Source organism: Xenopus laevis, chromosome 7S, assembly GCF_017654675.1.
Source record: "Xenopus laevis strain J_2021 chromosome 7S, Xenopus_laevis_v10.1, whole genome shotgun sequence".
Lineage (NCBI taxonomy): Eukaryota > Metazoa > Chordata > Amphibia > Anura > Pipidae > Xenopus > Xenopus laevis.
In genome coordinates this window covers 17921328-17941611 of record NC_054384.1, presented here as the reverse complement: position 1 = coordinate 17941611, position 20284 = coordinate 17921328, and the positions used below count along the sequence as shown (strand labels likewise).

The 20284-nt window shown below is 41.0% G+C and overlaps 1 protein-coding gene across 2 annotated transcripts in view; it reads left to right on the top strand.

Annotated features, from left to right (window-relative positions):
* Nucleotides 1-17930, top strand: part of neurl1.S (neuralized E3 ubiquitin protein ligase 1 S homeolog) — a 142438-nt gene extending 124508 nt beyond the window's left edge. For both annotated transcript variants that reach the window (XM_041570942.1, XM_018227429.2), the window contains exons 4-6: nt 6212-6892; nt 12086-12232; nt 12823-17930. In XM_041570942.1, the coding sequence (XP_041426876.1) occupies nt 6212-6892; nt 12086-12232; nt 12823-13064 (1070 nt within the window). In that variant the 3' untranslated portion in view covers nt 13065-17930. The remainder of the gene's footprint in view (nt 1-6211; nt 6893-12085; nt 12233-12822) is intronic.
* Nucleotides 17931-20284: the final 2354 nt, after the last annotated feature.

Here is a 20284-nt window from a genome sequence, read left to right as displayed (position 1 = left end):
TGGAGAACATTTCTTTATAGGAAATAGCCTTTTTTTCCTCTGAAATAATGAACATTAGGGGGCTGATTCACTTAGGGTCGAATATCGAGGGTTAATTAACACTTGATATTCGACTAGGAATTGAAATCCTTTGACTTCGAATATCGAAGTCGAAGGATTTAGCGCAAATACTGCGATCGTACGATCGAAGGATTTTAATCCAACGATCGAAGAGATATCCTTCGATCAAAAAAACTTAGGAAAGCCTATGGGGACCTTCCCCATAGGCTAACATTGAGTTCGGTAGCTTTTAGCTGCCGAACTAGGGGGTCGAAGTTTTTTTTAAAGAGACAGTACTTCGACTATCGAATGGCCGAATAGTCGAACGATTTTAAATTCGAATCCTTCGATTCGAAGTCGTAGGTCGAAGTAGCCCATTCGATGTTCGAAGTAGCCCAAAAAATACTTCGAAATGCGAAGTTTTTTTTACTTCGAATCCTTCACTCGAATTTAGTGAATCGGCCCCTAACATTAAACCCAAATTACAGGGGTTGTTGGGTTTGGTGAACAAGATGAATTTCAAAAAAATGGAGGAGTCCCCACTAAAGTACAGCATTCTGATGGATATACATGGGACCGGGGGCATATTTATATATGTATTAACATTTTACCTTTATTTTGATATATCCAAGAAAACATTGAGCTGTAAGTATATATATCTTTGTATTGCCCTTACCATTGCAGCCATAGGCTGGTGACAACCTCCTTAGCACCCTTCCATAGGAGTCCTTCTGTGTTTATGTTCCCATTACAATGGAATGTGGCAATCAAGGGGGCATCAGATCTGGATTAAGACTAAATGGGGCCCCAGGCAGGGAAGCTCTTTGTGGCCCTTAGTTTGCCAGGTTGCAAAAAGGGTTGAAAAAAGCTATGCATGGGGGTGCCACCAAACAACATTTTCCATCTCTATTCCAGTTTCACACACACACAAACCCAAAGCATCCAATAATCTCACTTTCATCCCTAGCCTTTCCTGCAACTGATAAATGCACAATAATGCATCACACACAACCCAAGCCCAAGCTAAGACAGTGCAGTCTAAGAGACTCCAATTGAGTGTTTTAGAAAGTTTTTCAGTCACTGGCGAGGTGGGTGCAGGACTGGACATACAGGTATGGGACCTGTTATCCAGAATACTATGGACCTGGGGTTTTTCAGATAACAGATCTTTCGGTAATTCGGATCTTCATACCTCGACTCTACTAAAATATCATATCAAATTAAACCCAATAGGCTGGTTTTGGTTCTAATAAGGATTATTTATATCTTAGTTTGGATCAAGGACAAGGTACTGTTTTATATTTGCAGATGAAAAGGAAATCATTTTTATATCTCCTTATTTATGTTTTTTTTTATATCTCTTTATTTATGATTTTAAAATAAATAAACCATGACCATGGAGTCTATGGGAGACATCCTTTCTATAATTTGGAGCTTTCTGGATAATGGGTTTTTAGAGAATGGATCCCGTACCTGGACTGCTTTAAAGTTCCTAACTGCACAAGCACTGGTGACTGTCAGGGTCTCAGGGCTTTTGTTCCTGCGGTCCATTTTTTGAGTAGTACCTATGCTCCCAGGGCCTCCATTTCTACACCAGGGCCCTTGGCACTATCTGTGTTCACTTAACAGGTAATCTGGCCTTGGTGGGCACAGAGACATCAATGGACCTTCACCAGGGTTTGGTGTGGCCTCATGGGAACCCCAAATGACATCATTATACATTCACGCAGGCCCTTCCACTGTAACCAAATGCTCACTGAACATGTTCACACTTAAAGCGATACTGTCATGGGAAAAGTTTTTCCAAATTTCACTTCTTAGTTAAAGGGATTAGTTAAAAAATTTCAAAACGCATCAGTTAATAGTGCTGCTCCAGCAGAATTCTGCACTGAAATCCATTTCTCAAAAGAGCAAACAGATGTTTTTATATTCAATTTTGAAATCTGACATGGGGCTAGACATATTGTCAATTTCCCAGCTGCCCCAAGTCATGTGACTTGTGCTCTGATAAACTTCAATCACTCTTTACTGCTGTACTGCAAGTTGGAGTGATATCACCCCTCCCTTTCCCCCCAGCAGCCAAACAAAAGAACAATGGGAAGGTAACCAGATAGCAGCTCCCTAACACAAGATAACAGCTGCCTGGTAGATCTAAGAACAACACTCAATATTAAAAACTCATGTCCCACTGAGACACATTCAGTTACATTGAGAAGGAAAAACAGCAGCCTGCCAGAAAGCATTTCTCTTCTAAAGTGCAGGCACAAGTCACATGACCAGGGGCAGCTGGGAAATTGACAAAATGTCTAGCCCCATGTGAGATTTAAAAATTTAATATAAAAAAATCTGTTTGCTCTTTTGAGAAATGGATTTCAGTGCAGAATTCTGCTGGAGCAGCACTATTAACTGATGCGTTTTGAAATTTTTTAACTAATCCCTTTAACTAAGAAGTGAAATTTGGAAAAACTGGGGAAATACCTTATAGTGACACGATTGCTAACCTTAGAGCATCCAAAACTGAATAACTTCCCAAAAAATTGAGGGGAGTTAAAAGGTATGGGGTCATTAATTCTCTTACACGTAATGAAGATACAATTCCTACTTTGCATAGCTAGAAGATACAAAAGGGAGAGTTTGCAAACTTTACTTTGTACATCCCCTTTTAAAAATTACAAAAGGGAACCCTTGATAAACAAATCCTAGAGTATTTCGTTTCTGGTCGACCCTGACTGTTTGAGAAACCCTGTAGGTTACTGGCAGTGTATATTTATGCCAGTGTTGCCACTCTTGCTTTGCAGAGTTATTTTAGCTTAGTCCTGCAGCTGTTAATTATGGAAGCTCAAAAGGCAGTTTTAAAAGTGCAAGTTGGTTTTACGACCAGCAGTCAAGGAGTCTAATTTTATCCCCACCTAATAAATAATCTTTGCAACTTGTAAAACCAAATGTTTTTCTAAGCACTGCAGCTCTCCGTTGGATAAACTAGTCGGGATGTCCTAGGCCTTACGTGCCAAACAAAGTACTACCATATATTTAGCTGCTTTGTGGCTCAGAGAAAGTGTGGATGAGTGCAGGGATGGAGAGACATCGAATGGAATGTGGGAGAGATAATATGGACTGTAAAACAAGAGGAGAAGGTTATGGCCTACAAGTGACAGTTTTGCCCACATGAGGTATTTCCTTCATTTTATTTTCATTGATTCTTTCATCTCCATTGTAGCAATTCTGAAGGAAATACCACTTCTACTAACAAATTTGAATAAAATATTAACAAGGGCCCAACTGGCCAACCATTGCATGATGTGTTGGATTAAAAAAAACTGGACAATTAAGAACATCAACATTTGACAGTCAGGGTTGATTCTGGGATAAACCTATAACCTCATCCACCTCTTATTTGATAGCATGGGACAACATTCATTAAATCAACCCCCAGATATGGGAAATATGGGCCATTGTGGACCAACATGTGGTCATTTAGGATATACCAGATCTTCATTTATACCTGGCCTTTTCCCTCACTCCAGAAGACTTGGCTGCACTTCACTGTGCATTTGAATCCATATAATGACAACATACAGTAGCTAACATGGCATAAAGGATTATATCTTGATTTTTTCTTGTAAATGACTAGTCTTTGTGCTAGACTCAGATCATAATTTACCTAAGGCAATTAGATTAACTTTATTTGGCTAGAATGACCCAACTGGAGCAACCTTAGTTTTGATATGCTTCTTGAATATCTTTCAGTATAAATGTGGATTTTTATGAACGGTCTTTCTGATTTAGTTATAGGAGCCACTGTGGGTCTAGAGATGGTGTTTGCAGTGTACTTCCAATCACCCACCTGACCATTTTTTCCTTATTCTTCTTTAAATAAATATAGATAATGTATATTTCAGCCAAGGAAAGTAGTGACCCCTTTGACTCTTCTTCTCAAATGATCCATTATTGTAAATTGTGTTCAAATAATAGTATGTAAATTAGCGCTCTGACTTGGTTTGATATTTATCCAGGTCATCATTTGTGGATTTTTGTGGATTTTTACGAATCCAACTTTTACTGATTCAATGGAGCTCCCCTGCAAGACTTCAGATGAGACGATAAGGACTTTTTATTCTTTTCATTGCTCCACAAGCCCTTCTGTGTCACATAAGCAGATTCTAGTCAGCAGTTGACTGTCTGCTTCTTGTCTGGTTCTAAGGATCTGCCTCTTCGTTTAAGTTCCCATTGCCAAGTTATTATATCTGTTACTGTACTTTATAACAAAGCAAATATACAATATTTACAGTAATATCAAAGGAACACTCGGGTAACCACCCACCATTAATGTATGACCAGTTCTGCTTCTTCTATTAAAGTATATTGTCTCAAGTAATTTATGTAACATATTATAAACAAAACACCACAGAGAGTATACTATGGTACCACATATAATGTACACAATGTGACATAAACTAGCACTAAATTACTCGATTTTCCATCTATGAGCTGCTGCTGAAGCTCAATGCAAAGGAGAATTTAGAGTGCCATTTGGCATGGTGGAGGAGCCTACTGATGCTGCGTTCCTCTATCTCTGGATCGCGCCTAACTGCTTACATGCTTCCAAGTTGTCTTTTAATGTAAAGCTTCAAGGGCAAAAGGGATTTAATCTCTGCCGGATTCCAGAAATCTCCAGATTTGTTAAATATCTTTATTCAGATGGGCATTGGGATATCTCCAAATCAGAATGTATTGTGCAATGTGTGTCCTGTCCGTTGATCCTTCATAGACACATATAATGACTTGGACTAGAAGTACAACACAATACCCCCTTTCCCAAACGATGGTGAGGAATGCTGGAATATGGCCCACAGGTCCTAACGTGGCCATTCTTCACCTTAGAAAGGTTGCCATATATGCTGCTGACCTTTAAAGGTACAAATAGAATAACTGTTCAAACTGCTCATGCAAATTACAAAGCTTGGGTTATCCATGAAAAAAGTGACTTTATCGTAATTATTTCAGTTGTAGACAAAGGTCATTGATTTATAAGCCTTTGTTACCTTGTTTTAGCAATCATGGCCACTCCCAGCTAATATATATTAATTTGTTTGCCAACAAATAAGGTTCCTATGTCAATATATTAATTGATTAAGTTCTGTATGAGACATGATAACAGAGAAAAGTTTTATATTAGTTATTGTTTTGCTTATGATGCTTGGCTGGTTATGATCCAGTTATTTCAAGGTTATGGAAACCAGGATAGGAAATTACTCGGTGGTTTCAGCAGCATTGGGGGTTCGTGGACCTGAGGGTTTGATTCCAACTCATAAGCAAAGTTTCACTCCCAGAGCCTTAGAGAAGAGAATGAGTTAGTAAGCTCTGTGGTTCAGTGGATCCACTGTGTGCAATAATTCAATGAGTAGCACCCACTTTGCAATTGAATCACTAACATCAGTGACGGGTTCAGAGAAATGAAGAGTGCTTCGGACATGTCTCAGTTATATAATCTCATTGTATTTTTTGAATATAAACAATGCTGATTATATGACTGTAATGCTTACGCCACTGCCTTCAGCTAATACCAGCACTCCTCATGCCGTCATATTTAATTTCTACTTTTATATACAATGGTACAAACTCTCCAGGGGGTGAAGCTCATTTGAGAAATTCAATATTTCTAGGAACTGTTTCGCTAAAAAGGCTCATCACTGTCGATCTGCTGCTGCAGAAAAATAATAAATTCAGGGCCTTGATTTAGATTCAGTGCACTTGCTCTAGGCCCCTAGCATGGAACCCTTTGGGTCAATATTCTGTTGTGTAACATTTGTTATTACTGTGTATCAGGAATATCCACTCTGAAGCCGTCTTCTGCCATAGTTAGACATCCCAGCTTTCCTGTCCTGCAGGGATAATCGTCTTCTGTTACCCAGTTATGTGCTTATTAAATTTGTCTCACCAACATTCCTGTACCATAATAACATTTATTTTTTGACATTTTCAGTCGTGGGTTAAAAGTCATCACATATTTAGAGGGGAATCTATAGTTTTGGCATCAGACATCAGGAACCACATGCCACGTGGTCTGGTACTTTTCAGTCATGATGCTTCCAGTTTTGCAGGCACAGTAAGAACAAAACTTCAGTTGTGTAAACCTGGTCCTAAATTGTGTCTGTATTTACTGTATCCACAGATAGTGAAATCATCCCTCCAGACTGCTCACGGCCCCGATCATTCACTTCTATCCCAAGGCCATCCCTACGGAGAGAGACTGAAGGCACCCGCTTGTCTGTCAGTTTGTGTGACTTGAATTTGCAGGAAGAAAACTATCAAACCATTTCAACGATGTGTCCTATTCCTCAAAACTCTCTGAACTCTCAGCATTCCAACTTGCTCCCATCACAGTTGGAAAGTGATCTCCGGTTCCATCAGCTCCGAGGAGCCCATATCAAGACTTTAGATGATCAAACAGTCGCAAGGCTGGAACATGCTCGGGAAGAGAGAACTTTGGTATTCACCAACAGACCCCTTAGAATCAATGAAACAATCTTTGTCAAAATCAACAAATCCAATTCTTCAAGGTCAGGAACATTATCCTATGGAGTGACGTCTTGTGACCCCAGCACACTGAGACCTAGTGACCTTCCATATAATCCAGAGTCACTGGTTGATCGGAAAGAGTTCTGGGCTGTGTGTAGAGTACTGGTACCCCTCCACAGTGGAGATATTTTAGGGTTTGTAATCAATGCAGAAGGTGAACTACATCTGAGCCACAATGGTACTAGCACTGGCATGCAAGTGTGTGTGGACTGCTCTCAGCCCCTTTGGATGTTCTTTGGTCTACATGGAGCCATCATGCAAATCCGCATTTTGGGTATGTCCAATTCCTTCCTTTACATTACACAAGTATTAGAAATATACACATGGAGAGTTTATTTATAAATGGAAGCATATTGCTGAAAATACTATATACTGTGTATATATATATATTTCAAGTGCAGTAAGAGGCATCTATGTCTTGTCAATGAATGGACTGCATGTAAACAGCCATTGGCTTGTCATTCTGGTTCTTGTTATGAACAGAGGTCTGTGATCAAAATTGTGTGGTTGGGCCATGGAGTAGCATTTATTTAGCTATTTATTTAGGATGTTAACTAGATAAACCCGTCACATGAGGATATATACAATGATGGACTCAAAAAATGGTAGTGTAGCCCTCTAATACGTCTAATATCCAAGAAGGAGGCTACATGTTTTAGCTACAGCCTGGAATGAATGAGGCTTAGCGAAACATGTATTTGTTGGTAGTGTCATCTTCAGTGGTTTTCTCACCCAAGTCCTTGCAGGATTGAGGCATAATCGGTTGACAAAACATCTTAATGCCTCTTGTATCACTGCTAACAATCAAGCCCCGATGGACAAGACAATAAGGCAGATAAATTCCAAGCCCCAATTCTTATTAGCGTACGTATGTACCTTTAGAGGTTTCTTGTTAGAAATCCCGCACCATTGGTAGCTGTGATAAGCAATGTGGAGCATCTGGAATTTACACTATAAGACTAGACTTTGGTTATATAAAGGTGGCCATACATGGGCCGATAAAAGCTGCCGACAGACTGTGTCGGCAGTTTATTGGCCCGTGTATGGGCCCCCCCGACTGGCTTCACCGATCGAGATCTGGCCGAAAGTCGGCCAGATCTCGATCGGATGGGACAGAAAATCCCGTCGGATCGCGGCCGCATCTATTCGTTGATGCGGTCCCGCGATCCGACCGCCCGTTAAGGCATCGTTAGGATCCGATCGTTGGGCCCTAGGGCTATCTACCATCATGGTAGATCATGACTTCTTTCAGTGCACATGGTCCATGGTTACCTTGGTTAGAAATGTTTCAAAAGCCATCTTTTCCCATTAAAGCCTACAACACAAAGGTAATGCGACCAATGAAACCTTATAGCAACATGTAGCTAGTGTTGCATGTTTTATTTAAGGAACCTACCCGCAGGAAGTGCTGGACATTAATAATCCAGGACACTGTAAACGACCGATACAGCAGAAGAGAGAACTGAAAGCTTTTGTAGTATCTGCATTAACTAATTAAAATCAACCATGACAATTAAGCAGAGTAACGAAGAATGAGGCTGAATATCATGTGACGCTCACAAACAGGACAAGAAAACATATTTCAGATTCAATGTTTGTACAATTTAAGGTGTAATAAGCCACTCAGATACCACCACAGACCATAGTTAAGGCATCCTCATCTAACCTCATAGAGCTACAGATCTTCTGACCATGTAAAAATATAGACAGGGGCAGAACTAATGGAAGGCAGAAGAGGCATGTGACCCAGGTGCAACTGGAGGGGGGCGAGTAGAGTGTGTCTGTGGGGTGTTGGTGGTGGCAGTGCAATGGCTGTACAAACCAAGGGCAGGGATATTGGTGTGTGCAAATAGGGGCAGTGTTGTTGTGAATGATTTTAAAATAGCTTATAGATTAGCTGCAACTTCGACAGTCGTTATTGCAAAAGAATGGACATTGGGTGTAACGGTGCATGAGTTCTAGGAATTCCCTAATGAAGGGGCACAGCAACTTGATTTGATTCAACTCAAATGCAGTCAATCTCTTGTCTGACAAATGTGTCCTGTGATTTTCCTTCTAATCACAAAAAGAGCCCCTAGGCTTAAGAGAGTAATGTCACAAAAGTTACAAAGTGTTCCCATAGCAACCAAACAGCTGACCGGTAAATTCTTCCTGCTGATTGGTCACTATGGGTTACTGGACCAGTAGCAAGATTTGCACCTTTCATTATTTAACCCCCTAAGTGCCATGTGGAACACAGAAGAAACTCAGGTGGACCTTCCATCTTCATATTTCATTTAAAAGGATTTGGATTACTCACCATAAATGGATTTTGTACTTCTGGCTGAAGTTAAATTATGGAATAAAAAAGGGAAAAATGTTATTAACAACATGGAAAACTGTGATTGATAAGGGGATTTATGGTTTCTAAAGATATTTCCTACTCCAATGACACATGGGTGGGTTTAGGGGATTGTTTCGGAACTCTATCCATTGAGCATCATCCTGCACCTAGTTGTAAAGGGTGAGGAGTGAGCATAAGGGGGTTCATCAAGGACCCGGGTATATACTGTATTATTTGAAGGCCCAACATTTATCCCATTATTACCTTTATGCCTTTAACCAGGAGATGGGTGGAAGTAAGGGTGACCAAGTTTGTTGTTTGTTTGCGATCAACTACGTACCAGCCTACTCACCCTACTCTCATTTACATTCCAAACAACTTTCCTATCTGCTCATAACAAATACTGTTGTTTGCCCTACTGGAAGGATGGTGATACGGTAACATTTTAATGAAAACAGATCTAAATAGGCTACAGACATGCCCATGTAATCTAGCTGGAATAATTGGACTCCATCTGATATATATTTATATCTGTTTACCATGAATATATCGGTTTCATGGCTGTTAAAATGGCTTTCCGTTTTTAATAAGTGAAGATTGAAATGTAAAGGACACTTACCTACTGTGTAACCATAATGAATGGATTCACATTTGATATTTTGTCCCCTTCTCACAGAATATGCCATTGACAGTTAATCATGTAGCATTGAAAGCAGCTGGGATTCTTATTGAATAATGTCTCATGGGGTAGAGTCACATTAGTCACAGTACAGCTTCTACTTGCACTGGTAACTAGTTCCTATACACTGGGTATGCTAGGATCTCAAACCATGAGCTACTAGGCAAATGCTGAGTTCTGAAATAGTATGTAGAGCAAAGCATTTATTATCGGAACATTTTGGAACATAGTGGGAACCAGCATACCATTCACAAGTGCCCAGCTGTAGACTGTTTAGCATTGCTGCATTGTTGCTCACAGTGTAGGGGTCCTTCCCCACCTGTAAAGCTGGCCATAGATGTTGAGATTTTTAAAAGATCAGATCCTGATCGTGAGACCACGATCTTCTCAGAACAATCGTACGAATTTACCATCAAATAAAAAGACCAATTTGCCAGGAAAACAAAGGGGAGCTGCCTGCTTGGCCCTGCAAACATAGATAGATTGCACTGGGACCGACAAAGATTTTTTGACCTGGCCGATCAATTTCCTGACAGATGTCGGCCGAAAAATCGTAAGATGTCCGATCGTTCGAATCCCACTAACCACATGATAATTTGAAGGATTGGTCGGACTTCCCTAAAATCGGTCGTTCGGCAAGAAGAATCGTCGCGTCTATGGGGAGCTTAAGAGTTGGTTTGGTCCTCTGGGTACTCTCGTTTCCTTTCACACTTCAAATGTTTATAGATAGGGATTAAATGTTATCAGGTGATTGAAGAACAATCTCTGTAAAATTGTGTGCCGTGTTCAGCTCTATAAAACCAAGGATAAAAAAATATGGAGAAGAGTTGAGAGCAGTGACATAACTAGAGTGTGCACTCCAATCCCCATGCTCCCACCCACTTCCTGCTCGCCTCCACCTCACCCACATCCCGCCCCAGCCCCTCCCACATCCCGCCCCAGCCCCTCCCACTCCCTCTCAACTTGATTCCCCTTTGCTTGCCGATGAGAGAGAGAGCGGCTGGGGAGGAGGGTTTATTTTATTAGCTATAGAAGAAGCAGACCCCACAGTCCGGGCCTCCTGTTCCCTGGGCAACTGTGGGGTCTGCTTCCTCTATAGTTACACCTAGAGACAGAAGACCCTGTGGCTGCTGTGAGGGGCCCTGGAGTGTAGTATAGAGGACACAATTATATCATATGGACAGTTTGCAATACAAAACAAATCACACTTTTATTATATTCTAACTAGATCAACAGGACCAGGACCTGTCAGGCCCCTGTAGGGCCCAGGAACTTCTAATTTTGTTCCTGGTGACGGCTTCAGATTGGTTGTAGTATAACAAGCGCATGACTCCACAGATCGGATTTCCAGTGAAATGGCTTGTATGAATTAAGCTGATTAAACTCTCTCCGAGCATCAAATGAACTGTTCCAGCTGAAACATGAGCCTGCTCTAAATGAAAACCTTCCCCTGCTGTTGCAGAGGGCGCGATATTATCTGTATATGGTGGGATTAGTGTTTACATTATGATCCAATCTGAAACTCATTCTGAAACATCGTACGGAGAGGTACAAACTCAGGGTGAGCCAGTGCTGAATTTGTGCCGTTATCCTTGCTCTCTGTCAGTCAATATGGCGGCACCACCAAACTGCAACAATGGTAATTCATTAACTCGTGATAAAGGGAAACTATCACTGCAATATATTTTTTTATTTCAGTTCAGTGCAGCATAGATTTCTGCAAATACATGTGTCTAGCTTATTTATATATTATAAAACTGCTCTGGGGTTGTTTCCTTTGCCTTGCTGGACACCAAGGGGTAATTCATAGAATCTCTAAACACTGTGATGCCAGTGCTCTATATAGCTGGAATCTGAGCCATAAAGCATAACAGAGCTGCTGTTTTTATGAAAGAAGGAAAGGTGCGTTGGCCGCGTCAGACACGGGCATTGGGGGCCCGCCAAGGTAGCAACACCAAGGGCCCTTCTTCCAACCTCAAGTGCTCCCCCCATGCCACATCACATACCTACCTCTCTTCTGAAGAGAAGGCCAATGGGGGACCTGGGTTGGTGGGGTCTAGGTTTTAAAACTTCTTAATGAAAAAGTTACATTTGCTCCAATAGTTTACACCTTCAAGCACATCTTAAAAGTTTGCAAAGTGCAATTAAGATTCTCAAGGCAATAAAACCCTAATGAAGAATATTACATTGCAACATGCACATTTTTATTCTTATTTGTGTGCAAATTTGTTCTCTTTGCTAAATGTATTTCCCCCTACATGTCATTTAACCAGGATTGTTACACTTCCCCACGCAGAAATATCAGTTAAACCTTTCAAAAGTGATTCAACTAATTAGGTTAGAAAAACTGTAGGTTAGGCAAATGCAGCCCTCTTTAAGGTTCCAAGGCCCTCTGCTCTCTGATTCCGGTAGGTTGAATATTTATGCCAATGCTGTCGTTGACGTCTTGTATTTTCTGTTGTCAGGTTCCACTGTCTCAATTGATCATCAAGAACCATCGGCTCCAAGCTCTCCCACTTCAGCTCCGAACAGCCCCAGTGCTCCATGCAGCTCCATTTCTGATCCCATCCTGAACTCATTTGTATCTGCACCTCTGGGCAGCTTCATAAACAGTACGTACTGTAGAGTCATCAAGGGGAATGTTTAGGGTTGGTGGGGCCTTGGGCTGCAGAGGGGAATCCAAAGTTTAGGAAGCCCAGGGGATCCTGAGCCTGTGACCCTGTAAACTAAAAGTCACAAAAGTGGTGCCTGGCAGTGCTTATTCACTGGCACTGGTGTTTGGGACATGGACTTAATAAACCACCAATATACCTAACATATACCTGCAAGACCTCACTCATCCTTATAGGCCAGGCTCTTTAATCCCAAGGTCCTGCCATAACTAAAAATGTTCTGCCATGACATACCACCGTAACCAAATAATTTTTTTACAGCTGTCACTGCACACTAGCACTTTGCCTTTACACATTTATCTATACTTGTCAGCCCACCAGACAAACGCCCCTTCATTGTACCCTATATCATTAACCCTAACCAACCTTTGCCATGCCACACTCCCATGCACAACTATGGGATTAATCAACCCCCCCTGTGCCATACCCGTGCTCTTTACTGAATGAAGTTCTGGACCTGTTAGTTTTATTATATTGCATAAATCTATGATGCCCTTCACAGAACCCATATCTGTTCTTTCCCTTTACAGTTACAGCACCAAACTCTCCGGTGAGCATGCCCGAGTCCCCCGTTTCCCCATCGCTCTCAGGGTCCTGGAGTGACGAGTGTACTATTTGCTATGAGAACTTGGTGGACACTGTTATCTACTCCTGTGGGCACATGTGCTTGTGTTACACCTGCGGCCTGAAGCTCAAGAAGATGAACAATGCATGCTGCCCTATCTGTAGGCGTCTCATCAAAGACATTATTAAAACATATCGGAGCAGTTAAAGCTGAGCTCTCAGAATGGGAAAAGGAACCCTCTTTTTCTGCTGAAAATATTTTTCTGTCCAGTGGTACTCAACAATCTTCTTAGGATCCTTCGAGGAAGTTAGAGGTGCTTAGATTTAGAGTCCGTGTGTTTCAGCTCTAAAGTCAGTGATTCTGGATAACAAGATATCAGGGAAGCATATTCTTGTGGTCATTTAATATTCTTTTAAATGTAAAGGAAATTCCATAAACATCTCCTTGAGAAACTTCTTCTGTGGCTGTCCCCATTCAGTTCCGACATGAAGAAGAACGTTGGGTTGACCTTGGTGTTCAGGTCCACCCACAAGCTTGACTGTAGCAATTAAAGCAATATTACCACTGCTAATACCTGTACAAAAAGCTTTATTGAGAGGTGAAAAAGAAGGTGGAAATAGTTTGTGCACATTTCTAATCCAGCCAATTTTGTTGTGGTAGAAATTGACACATGTCAATGTGGATTTGGTGTTGTCTTTAAAGTTGAGATAAGATGCAAGGGGCAGCACGGCTGTCATATTATTCATGCTGAATGGTTTTTACTTCCTAAATGGCCCCCACAAGCTAATGATACTCTTTGGGGTTGGGTGAGATTTTACTGCCACTTATTTTCACAATGTGCCGGAGGCCTCCAACATTATCCCTTGACTAAAGAAGAGCTACTCTTGTAATGCATTATATAACTCTTTTTGGACACACTGTATAATCTCTATCATGGGATAGTCTGGTTTAAGAATGCACAGTGGGAGCATGGACATTGTGATATCATTAAGGCCGGTAATGGCTCTTTCATGTAAAGGAGAGATAAGTGGTTCTGATGTTCTCTTAAGAAGCTGAATATCAGGCATTTGGCTTTAAAATACACTCATAATTCAAACTTTTCTACAAATGATTTTATTTCAGTTCAGAATGAGGTGTAATATGTCATTATTTTCTTTGTAAAATGAGCACATCATGCTCTGTGCTATTTGTAAAAAGCACGGAGTCAATAGAGGCCAGGTCTCCAGAATAGCCATGTCACAAAAAGAAACAATGCACCTCCCTCCTTGACCAATCGCAGTGGCATAACTGGACCCACCAGCAAAAAAATATTTGGGGCCCCCAATGGAGGTGACCCTTCCCCCCCCTGCACATTACTTGCAGTGCAGACTACATTGTGATAAGTCACAGCACAGGCACTGCAGGATTAAGGGTAGAAGTCAAAATTGGAGAGGCACAGGCCCTTCTTTCTTGGTAGGAAGAGTCCCAAAAGAAAAGAGAGTAAAATAGCACTGTCTAGTGGTCCTTTTCTGATCTTGTAAACCTTGAATATCCAACATGACAGCCAGCACTAGGCTCCGTGCTCAATGCCAGCAGAATAAAACTTGGCCATGCCTCCTATCACTGACTATAATGGAAACCCATCAGACACTGCTGCTACAGGCAGATATTTAGATTTAGGAAGACAAGCAGCACGGCTGGGTTCATTTGTTTTTACCAAAAATGGAAAAACACAGATGGAGGAATGATGTAAAAACCTCTGGGTCTTTGCTGATATTGAGAAGGCCAAAGAGAACCAGGAGGATGCGGGAAGCTGTAGTCCAACAACTTTCAGGGTATACAGAACATCCATGTTCTTCAAAACTCTTTCCATATTCAGATAAGTGCTCCAACCACCCAGTGCCCCTTTCATCCTAACCACTTTTTTTTCCTGTGGGACGTACAACTCAAATCAATAAGTCATGATTCCTGGAAAGGCCAGTTATTGCTCTGAGATAGCTTCAGTGTACGTGTGTGGACATGAATGCTGCATTACTGTGTGTGTGTGTGCGAGTGTATAACAGAAATGTGTTGTTTATACTGAGCCAATCTTATTTCATCCGGTAGATTGTGATGTATTTGTATATTATCTGTATGTCAGGACCCCAATCTCCTTGTGACCCTCCCCATTTTCCTCGTGCAGATCTACCATGTTTTTTAGCAGATGGACCATGTGGGTAACTGTACCACTAGAGTGTGCAATTATTATGTCAGTGAACCATAAATCTATAAATGTAATTTATATCTGTCCTGCTGGTTAATTTTAATTTTATTTGCTATCTGCCCTATTTATGGGGGAAAAGCAGGTAGCACTTATGCAGCACTGGGGTCCCAGGTTTGGTACCAACTTGATCACATTCTGTAATGAGGGTATCCATGTGGGTTTTTTCTCTGGATAACAGGGGCTTCATTTCCAAAACCATACAGGCAGGTTTATTGGCTCCTGAGAAAACTCACCATAGTGTGATAGGGAATTTAGCGACACTCAGGGCAGGAAATGTGTTGGCACCTCAAAATAGTTGCTGGAAAATGCCATTCTGTTTCATTGGCCCAAGCCACAATCAGAAAATAAAAAACAGAAAAACTCCCCTTTCTGCCTGTCAACGCTCACAATGATAAGGGCTATAACAGCCGTCTCCTCATGCCAAAAAGTGCGCAGCTCCACCTGTCACCACTCCGTGTGCATCAGCAGTATGTTTGTCAAAGAAAGGCAATGTGTTGTATGGAGAGCTGCTCTTTGTTGATGTCCTGACCTGACCCAGCATGAAACTTGTTTTCAATTAACTGTACCCCGGGGGAACCTCCCTGCTGGTACTCTAATGACCTGACCAGTAACGTTTGATGCCACTGCTATTAAAGGACTAGTTTAGCTTCCAAAAACTTTTTTTCAGTTTAATTCTTTTCAGATAATAGACCAGAAATAGTGTTTTTTTTTTTTTTACCAATCCTCTGTTTTGAAATGAATTTGCTTAATTTTCCACTATCTGGCTTTTCCTAGCACAGCTCCATAACCCAGGCTCCCCACCCTCTAAACGGCTACAATAGGCTGATACATTTCTCTGGAGGAAGGTCAGCAACTAATGTATCAGTTGTAGCACCAGACGCTAGTGGAGCACGTGGAGCACATGGAGCATGCTCAGAAGCTGCTGCTGTTAAATGTTACAAGAGTTGCTCCTGGGAAACACAAGAGAGTCGGAAATGAAACTTCATCCAAAACACAATAACCCCTAACAACCAACAGCAGCTGATTTTATATAATGAAAGTGCCCAGACTGACTGTCTGCCATGACAACTCCCCCTTATTCTATTTAGGCCAGAATTCCAGCACTGCAAGATATCGATCAGGTTTTTATAAGCATTTATGAAACTCCTGCCGCCGGGAGGAAAATCATTCCATTTCTGACCATTTTTTCACCCAGTGTTTGGCAAATATAATTGAAGAGCTTTTCTGACCTTTTACACATTTCTTGTTGTTTGTTTTGAATATTGAGGCCTAAAAGTCCTTGGAAAAGACTCTGTTTATGAGAGTTGTGTTAAACAGCACCATCAGTTACAATGCGGCTCCTTGGCATATGTGACAAAGTACAAAAAGGAAAAAAATAGATTTTTGGCTGTGATTAGTGTGAGAGGCTTAGGAAATTGACTTCAGATGGTAACAGGAATGGAACTAGAAGCTAAAGGTGCTGGTGCAGTTTTCTCTAGGGCCCCCAAATAACCTTGTCCTTTAGCAACCTATCTTTTTTTTATCAGAACCCGTATATCCCCCCACTATTCCTCAATAACAGTTTGTGGGTGGTCATTCTTGGAACTTTGACTGAATGGTTGATGCACCAATATTTTACTCTATACCTGTATATTCCCATTTCATGAGCTAATGGCAAAAGTTTGGACCTTCCAGGAAGACCATGGCTATAGGGTTGGACCTGCAAGAAGGGCCCTGGTCAAAGGCTGGACCTTCAATTGGGGCTTGAACTGTAAAAAATGACAATCACTGCCCTAGTTTATGGGAAAAAGCCTTCGGTGAGATGAGTGATGTTGGAATGCCCCACCAATATATGTAAATGTAAAAGATGGAAGATCCTGTGCACACAATGCACAATGAAATATTTACCCTTTAATAATCATTGTGAGTTTGCTAGGAGTTGTTGCCTGCAAATCACAGTGAAAAAAGAAAGAAATGAATTCAAGTCTTTGGGCACAAGTCTCACAGTGAAAAAAAGAAAGAAATGAATTCAAGTCTTGGGGCCGTCCAATGAGAATTACCATTATAAACATGGTTTGTGTCTCCTACCACATCTGATATCCGGTGTTTGTTGCTTGGATGGGTAACGAGCCATTTGTAACTGCATCATTATTAGCATTGTTGCTTTCTCACATCTGGTTTTACTTGAACATGGCGATTCCAATTATCCAGTTTAGGGAAATGCTCGGGAAACAAACAAATGGCTCCGTTAAAATGGTATCGCACTGCCCAACACAAATACAGCTTGTGCCTCTCTTGCCAAGCCCATGTTTATTTTCATAGGGTGATGCATAGAAGATTTTAGTTCAATGAACGTGCCACATGGTAATGGTAATCTGTAGAACCCAACGGCACAAATTGTTCTCATGTTCTCATGAGCTGCTGATGAGAAACATGAGGCCAATGATTAGACCCAGGCCAGGACCCTCAGTGCTCCTGGTTATGTCAGGATTTTGATTGGTCGTTTCAATTCCATATCAATGCAATGGTCATTTTCTGTAAATACAGTCCTATCTTGTTTCTAGCCGTGGACCAATCTTTAGGCGTTATCCAGTGGTGCGGTCTCTTTTTAGCGTGTGGACTGGAGACCCTTTTTCGTGGTGTATCCTTTCTAGTGCAGATTATAGCCATAAACAAGGATTCTTGTTCCTCATTCTATTTCCTTTGAATGCGTGTCCATTAATGTTTTGTTTTTTTTCTTCTTTTGGTTCTGCCTATTTATTACTATGATGTGGTTTTATTTGGAAGTTCTATGACATTGTAAGGATCTAGATGAAAAAATGTGAATGTGAATAAAAAGCCTTTCAACAATCGATGGTCTCAGATCTTGTTTTGAAGGAAATAAATGAAAGGGCTTGGCACGTTCTTGCCCCAAGGAAAGTCAGAAAACCCACACTAAGCATTTAGCTGGAGATGTGTGCAGAGATATGGACCATTCCACGAGGAACATTCTGCCTAGTTTAGTAACATCCAAAGATGAAACATACATTTGATGGGCTACTGTTATACCTAAAGGTGGCTATAAACTGAGAGATCGCCACAACTAGCGGATCTCTCCCCGATATGCCCACATTGAGGTGGGCGATATCGGGGCTGATTCGATCGTGGGCCCTAGGGGTAAATGATGGGTAAACAGGCGTCGGATTGGTTTCTATGGGTTACTGCTCCTGGGCAAACTTAGGGGCCGATTCACTAAGGGTCGAATATCGAGGGTTAATTAACCCTCGATATTCGACTAGGAATTAAAATCCTTCGAATATCGAAGTCGAAGGATTTAGCACAGATAGTTCGATCGAATGATCGAAGGATAATTCCTTTGATCGAACGATAAAATCCTTCGAAGGATTTTAATCCAACGATCGAAGGAATATCCTTCGATCAAAAAAAGTTAGCCAAGCCTATGGGGACCTTCCCCATAGGCTAACATTGACTTCGGTAGCTTTTAGATGGCGAACTAAGGGGTCGAAGTTTTTTTTAAAGAGACAGTACTTCGACTATCGAATGGTCGAATAGTCGAATGATTTTTACTAAGAATAGTTCTATTCGAAGTCGTAGTCGAAGGTCGAAGTAGCCCAAAAAAACTTTGAAATTCAAAGTTTTTTACCTTCGAATCCTTCACTCGAAGTTAGTGAATCGGCCCCTTAGTGTCTTTTATTACATAACCCCGAGTCATTTCTTTCTAATGGAGATAGACATCTAGGACGATTCCTTATCTCAGCCTATTTCATCCTTGCGTCATTGTTACATCTATAGCCCATTTGGATATTGTTTCTACCGAATCTCATTAAATCACAGATGGTCGGTCTTCATAGAACATCCAGTCTACATATGGGGTATCCAGCCCTGGGTGAACAGCTCAGCCATTGAATATTGTCATCTTATCCTAGTTTTGTACACGGCCCAACCTCTCTGCCTGTGGACAAATCTATGGTACAAATATAAACCTGAGTGGCGCCATGTTGACCTCAGGTTTCAGTAATGCTGTATCAGGGAAGGGCAACAAACAGAATTCCAGATGCTTTTAGATGTAGTTCAGTAACATCTGTAGCGTTCCATTGGGTACTATAAGTAAGGGTGACCCGCCTTCATTTATAACGATCAATTATTGCAAAGCTTTTCTAAACATTCATTATCTAATTACTAATGAGCATAATCTAATGACACATACAGGTGCCAACCAGATCAAATCACCCCCTGATAGATCAAATGTTTCTGATTCGTCTTCATGACACAGGTCTTGTCCTGATCCAAAGAGATTCCTCAGCACTACAGAAGAAGAAATGATTATAAAATTATGATTAAATCCTATTTTCCGTTGCCTTGATTACATTACTTAAAGCTGTCCTCACTGCTTATTGGTAGGCCTGTGCTGATTAAGATAGGCTCTCTTTTGTAATAAAATGATAATGGCAAAAAAATAATTTAAATGCATTTTACATACATTGAACATTATTCAACTTAAGGGTAAAGTCTGTTGCTTTTTTGCTCTTTGCCTGTCCCAACTGGTTTGCTTTTTTAACAGAGCAGAAGCTGGGTACAAATACCAATGCCAGTATAGAGGTCTGGACCTATTTGAATGTATATAATTATATTTATGGGACAGTCTATAGAAATGCTCATCACTTCTATGTCGAGAGGGACGGCTTTTTTTATAGTCTCATTTCTCTGTTCTGTAGGTTCCATGATGTTTCTTTGTGTTAGGGGGACCTCTGCTGGACAGATAATATATACCACATGTATAGTAGCTTCAATTTCCATAAAAGGAGCAAAAACACCAAAAAAAAGAAACATGATGGAGAAAATTGTGCCCTAAGAGCATTATACATTAAGTACTTGCGGAACAACCTACACTTTATGCCTAGTCTTATTTCTGTTAATATTCTTATTTCTTCAACTGTGTTCCAGACCCATCTTATCTTACGCCAAGCCATATAGACAGTTGCTGCCTGTTATTTTAAATAGTTTTATAGCAGCTGAAGTTGAAAGAATTAACATATCTATCAAGTTCAATATTTTGAGAGGGAGATTGAGTTTGAGTCTGTTTGGGGCTCTAGACAGTTACAAACCCCACTTGGTATCTAATCGATCAGCCGTGGGCCAAACCAACAGATACCCTACAAGGGGCCATACTCAGTATGAAACATTAGGAGAGATCAGCCGTGGGCAA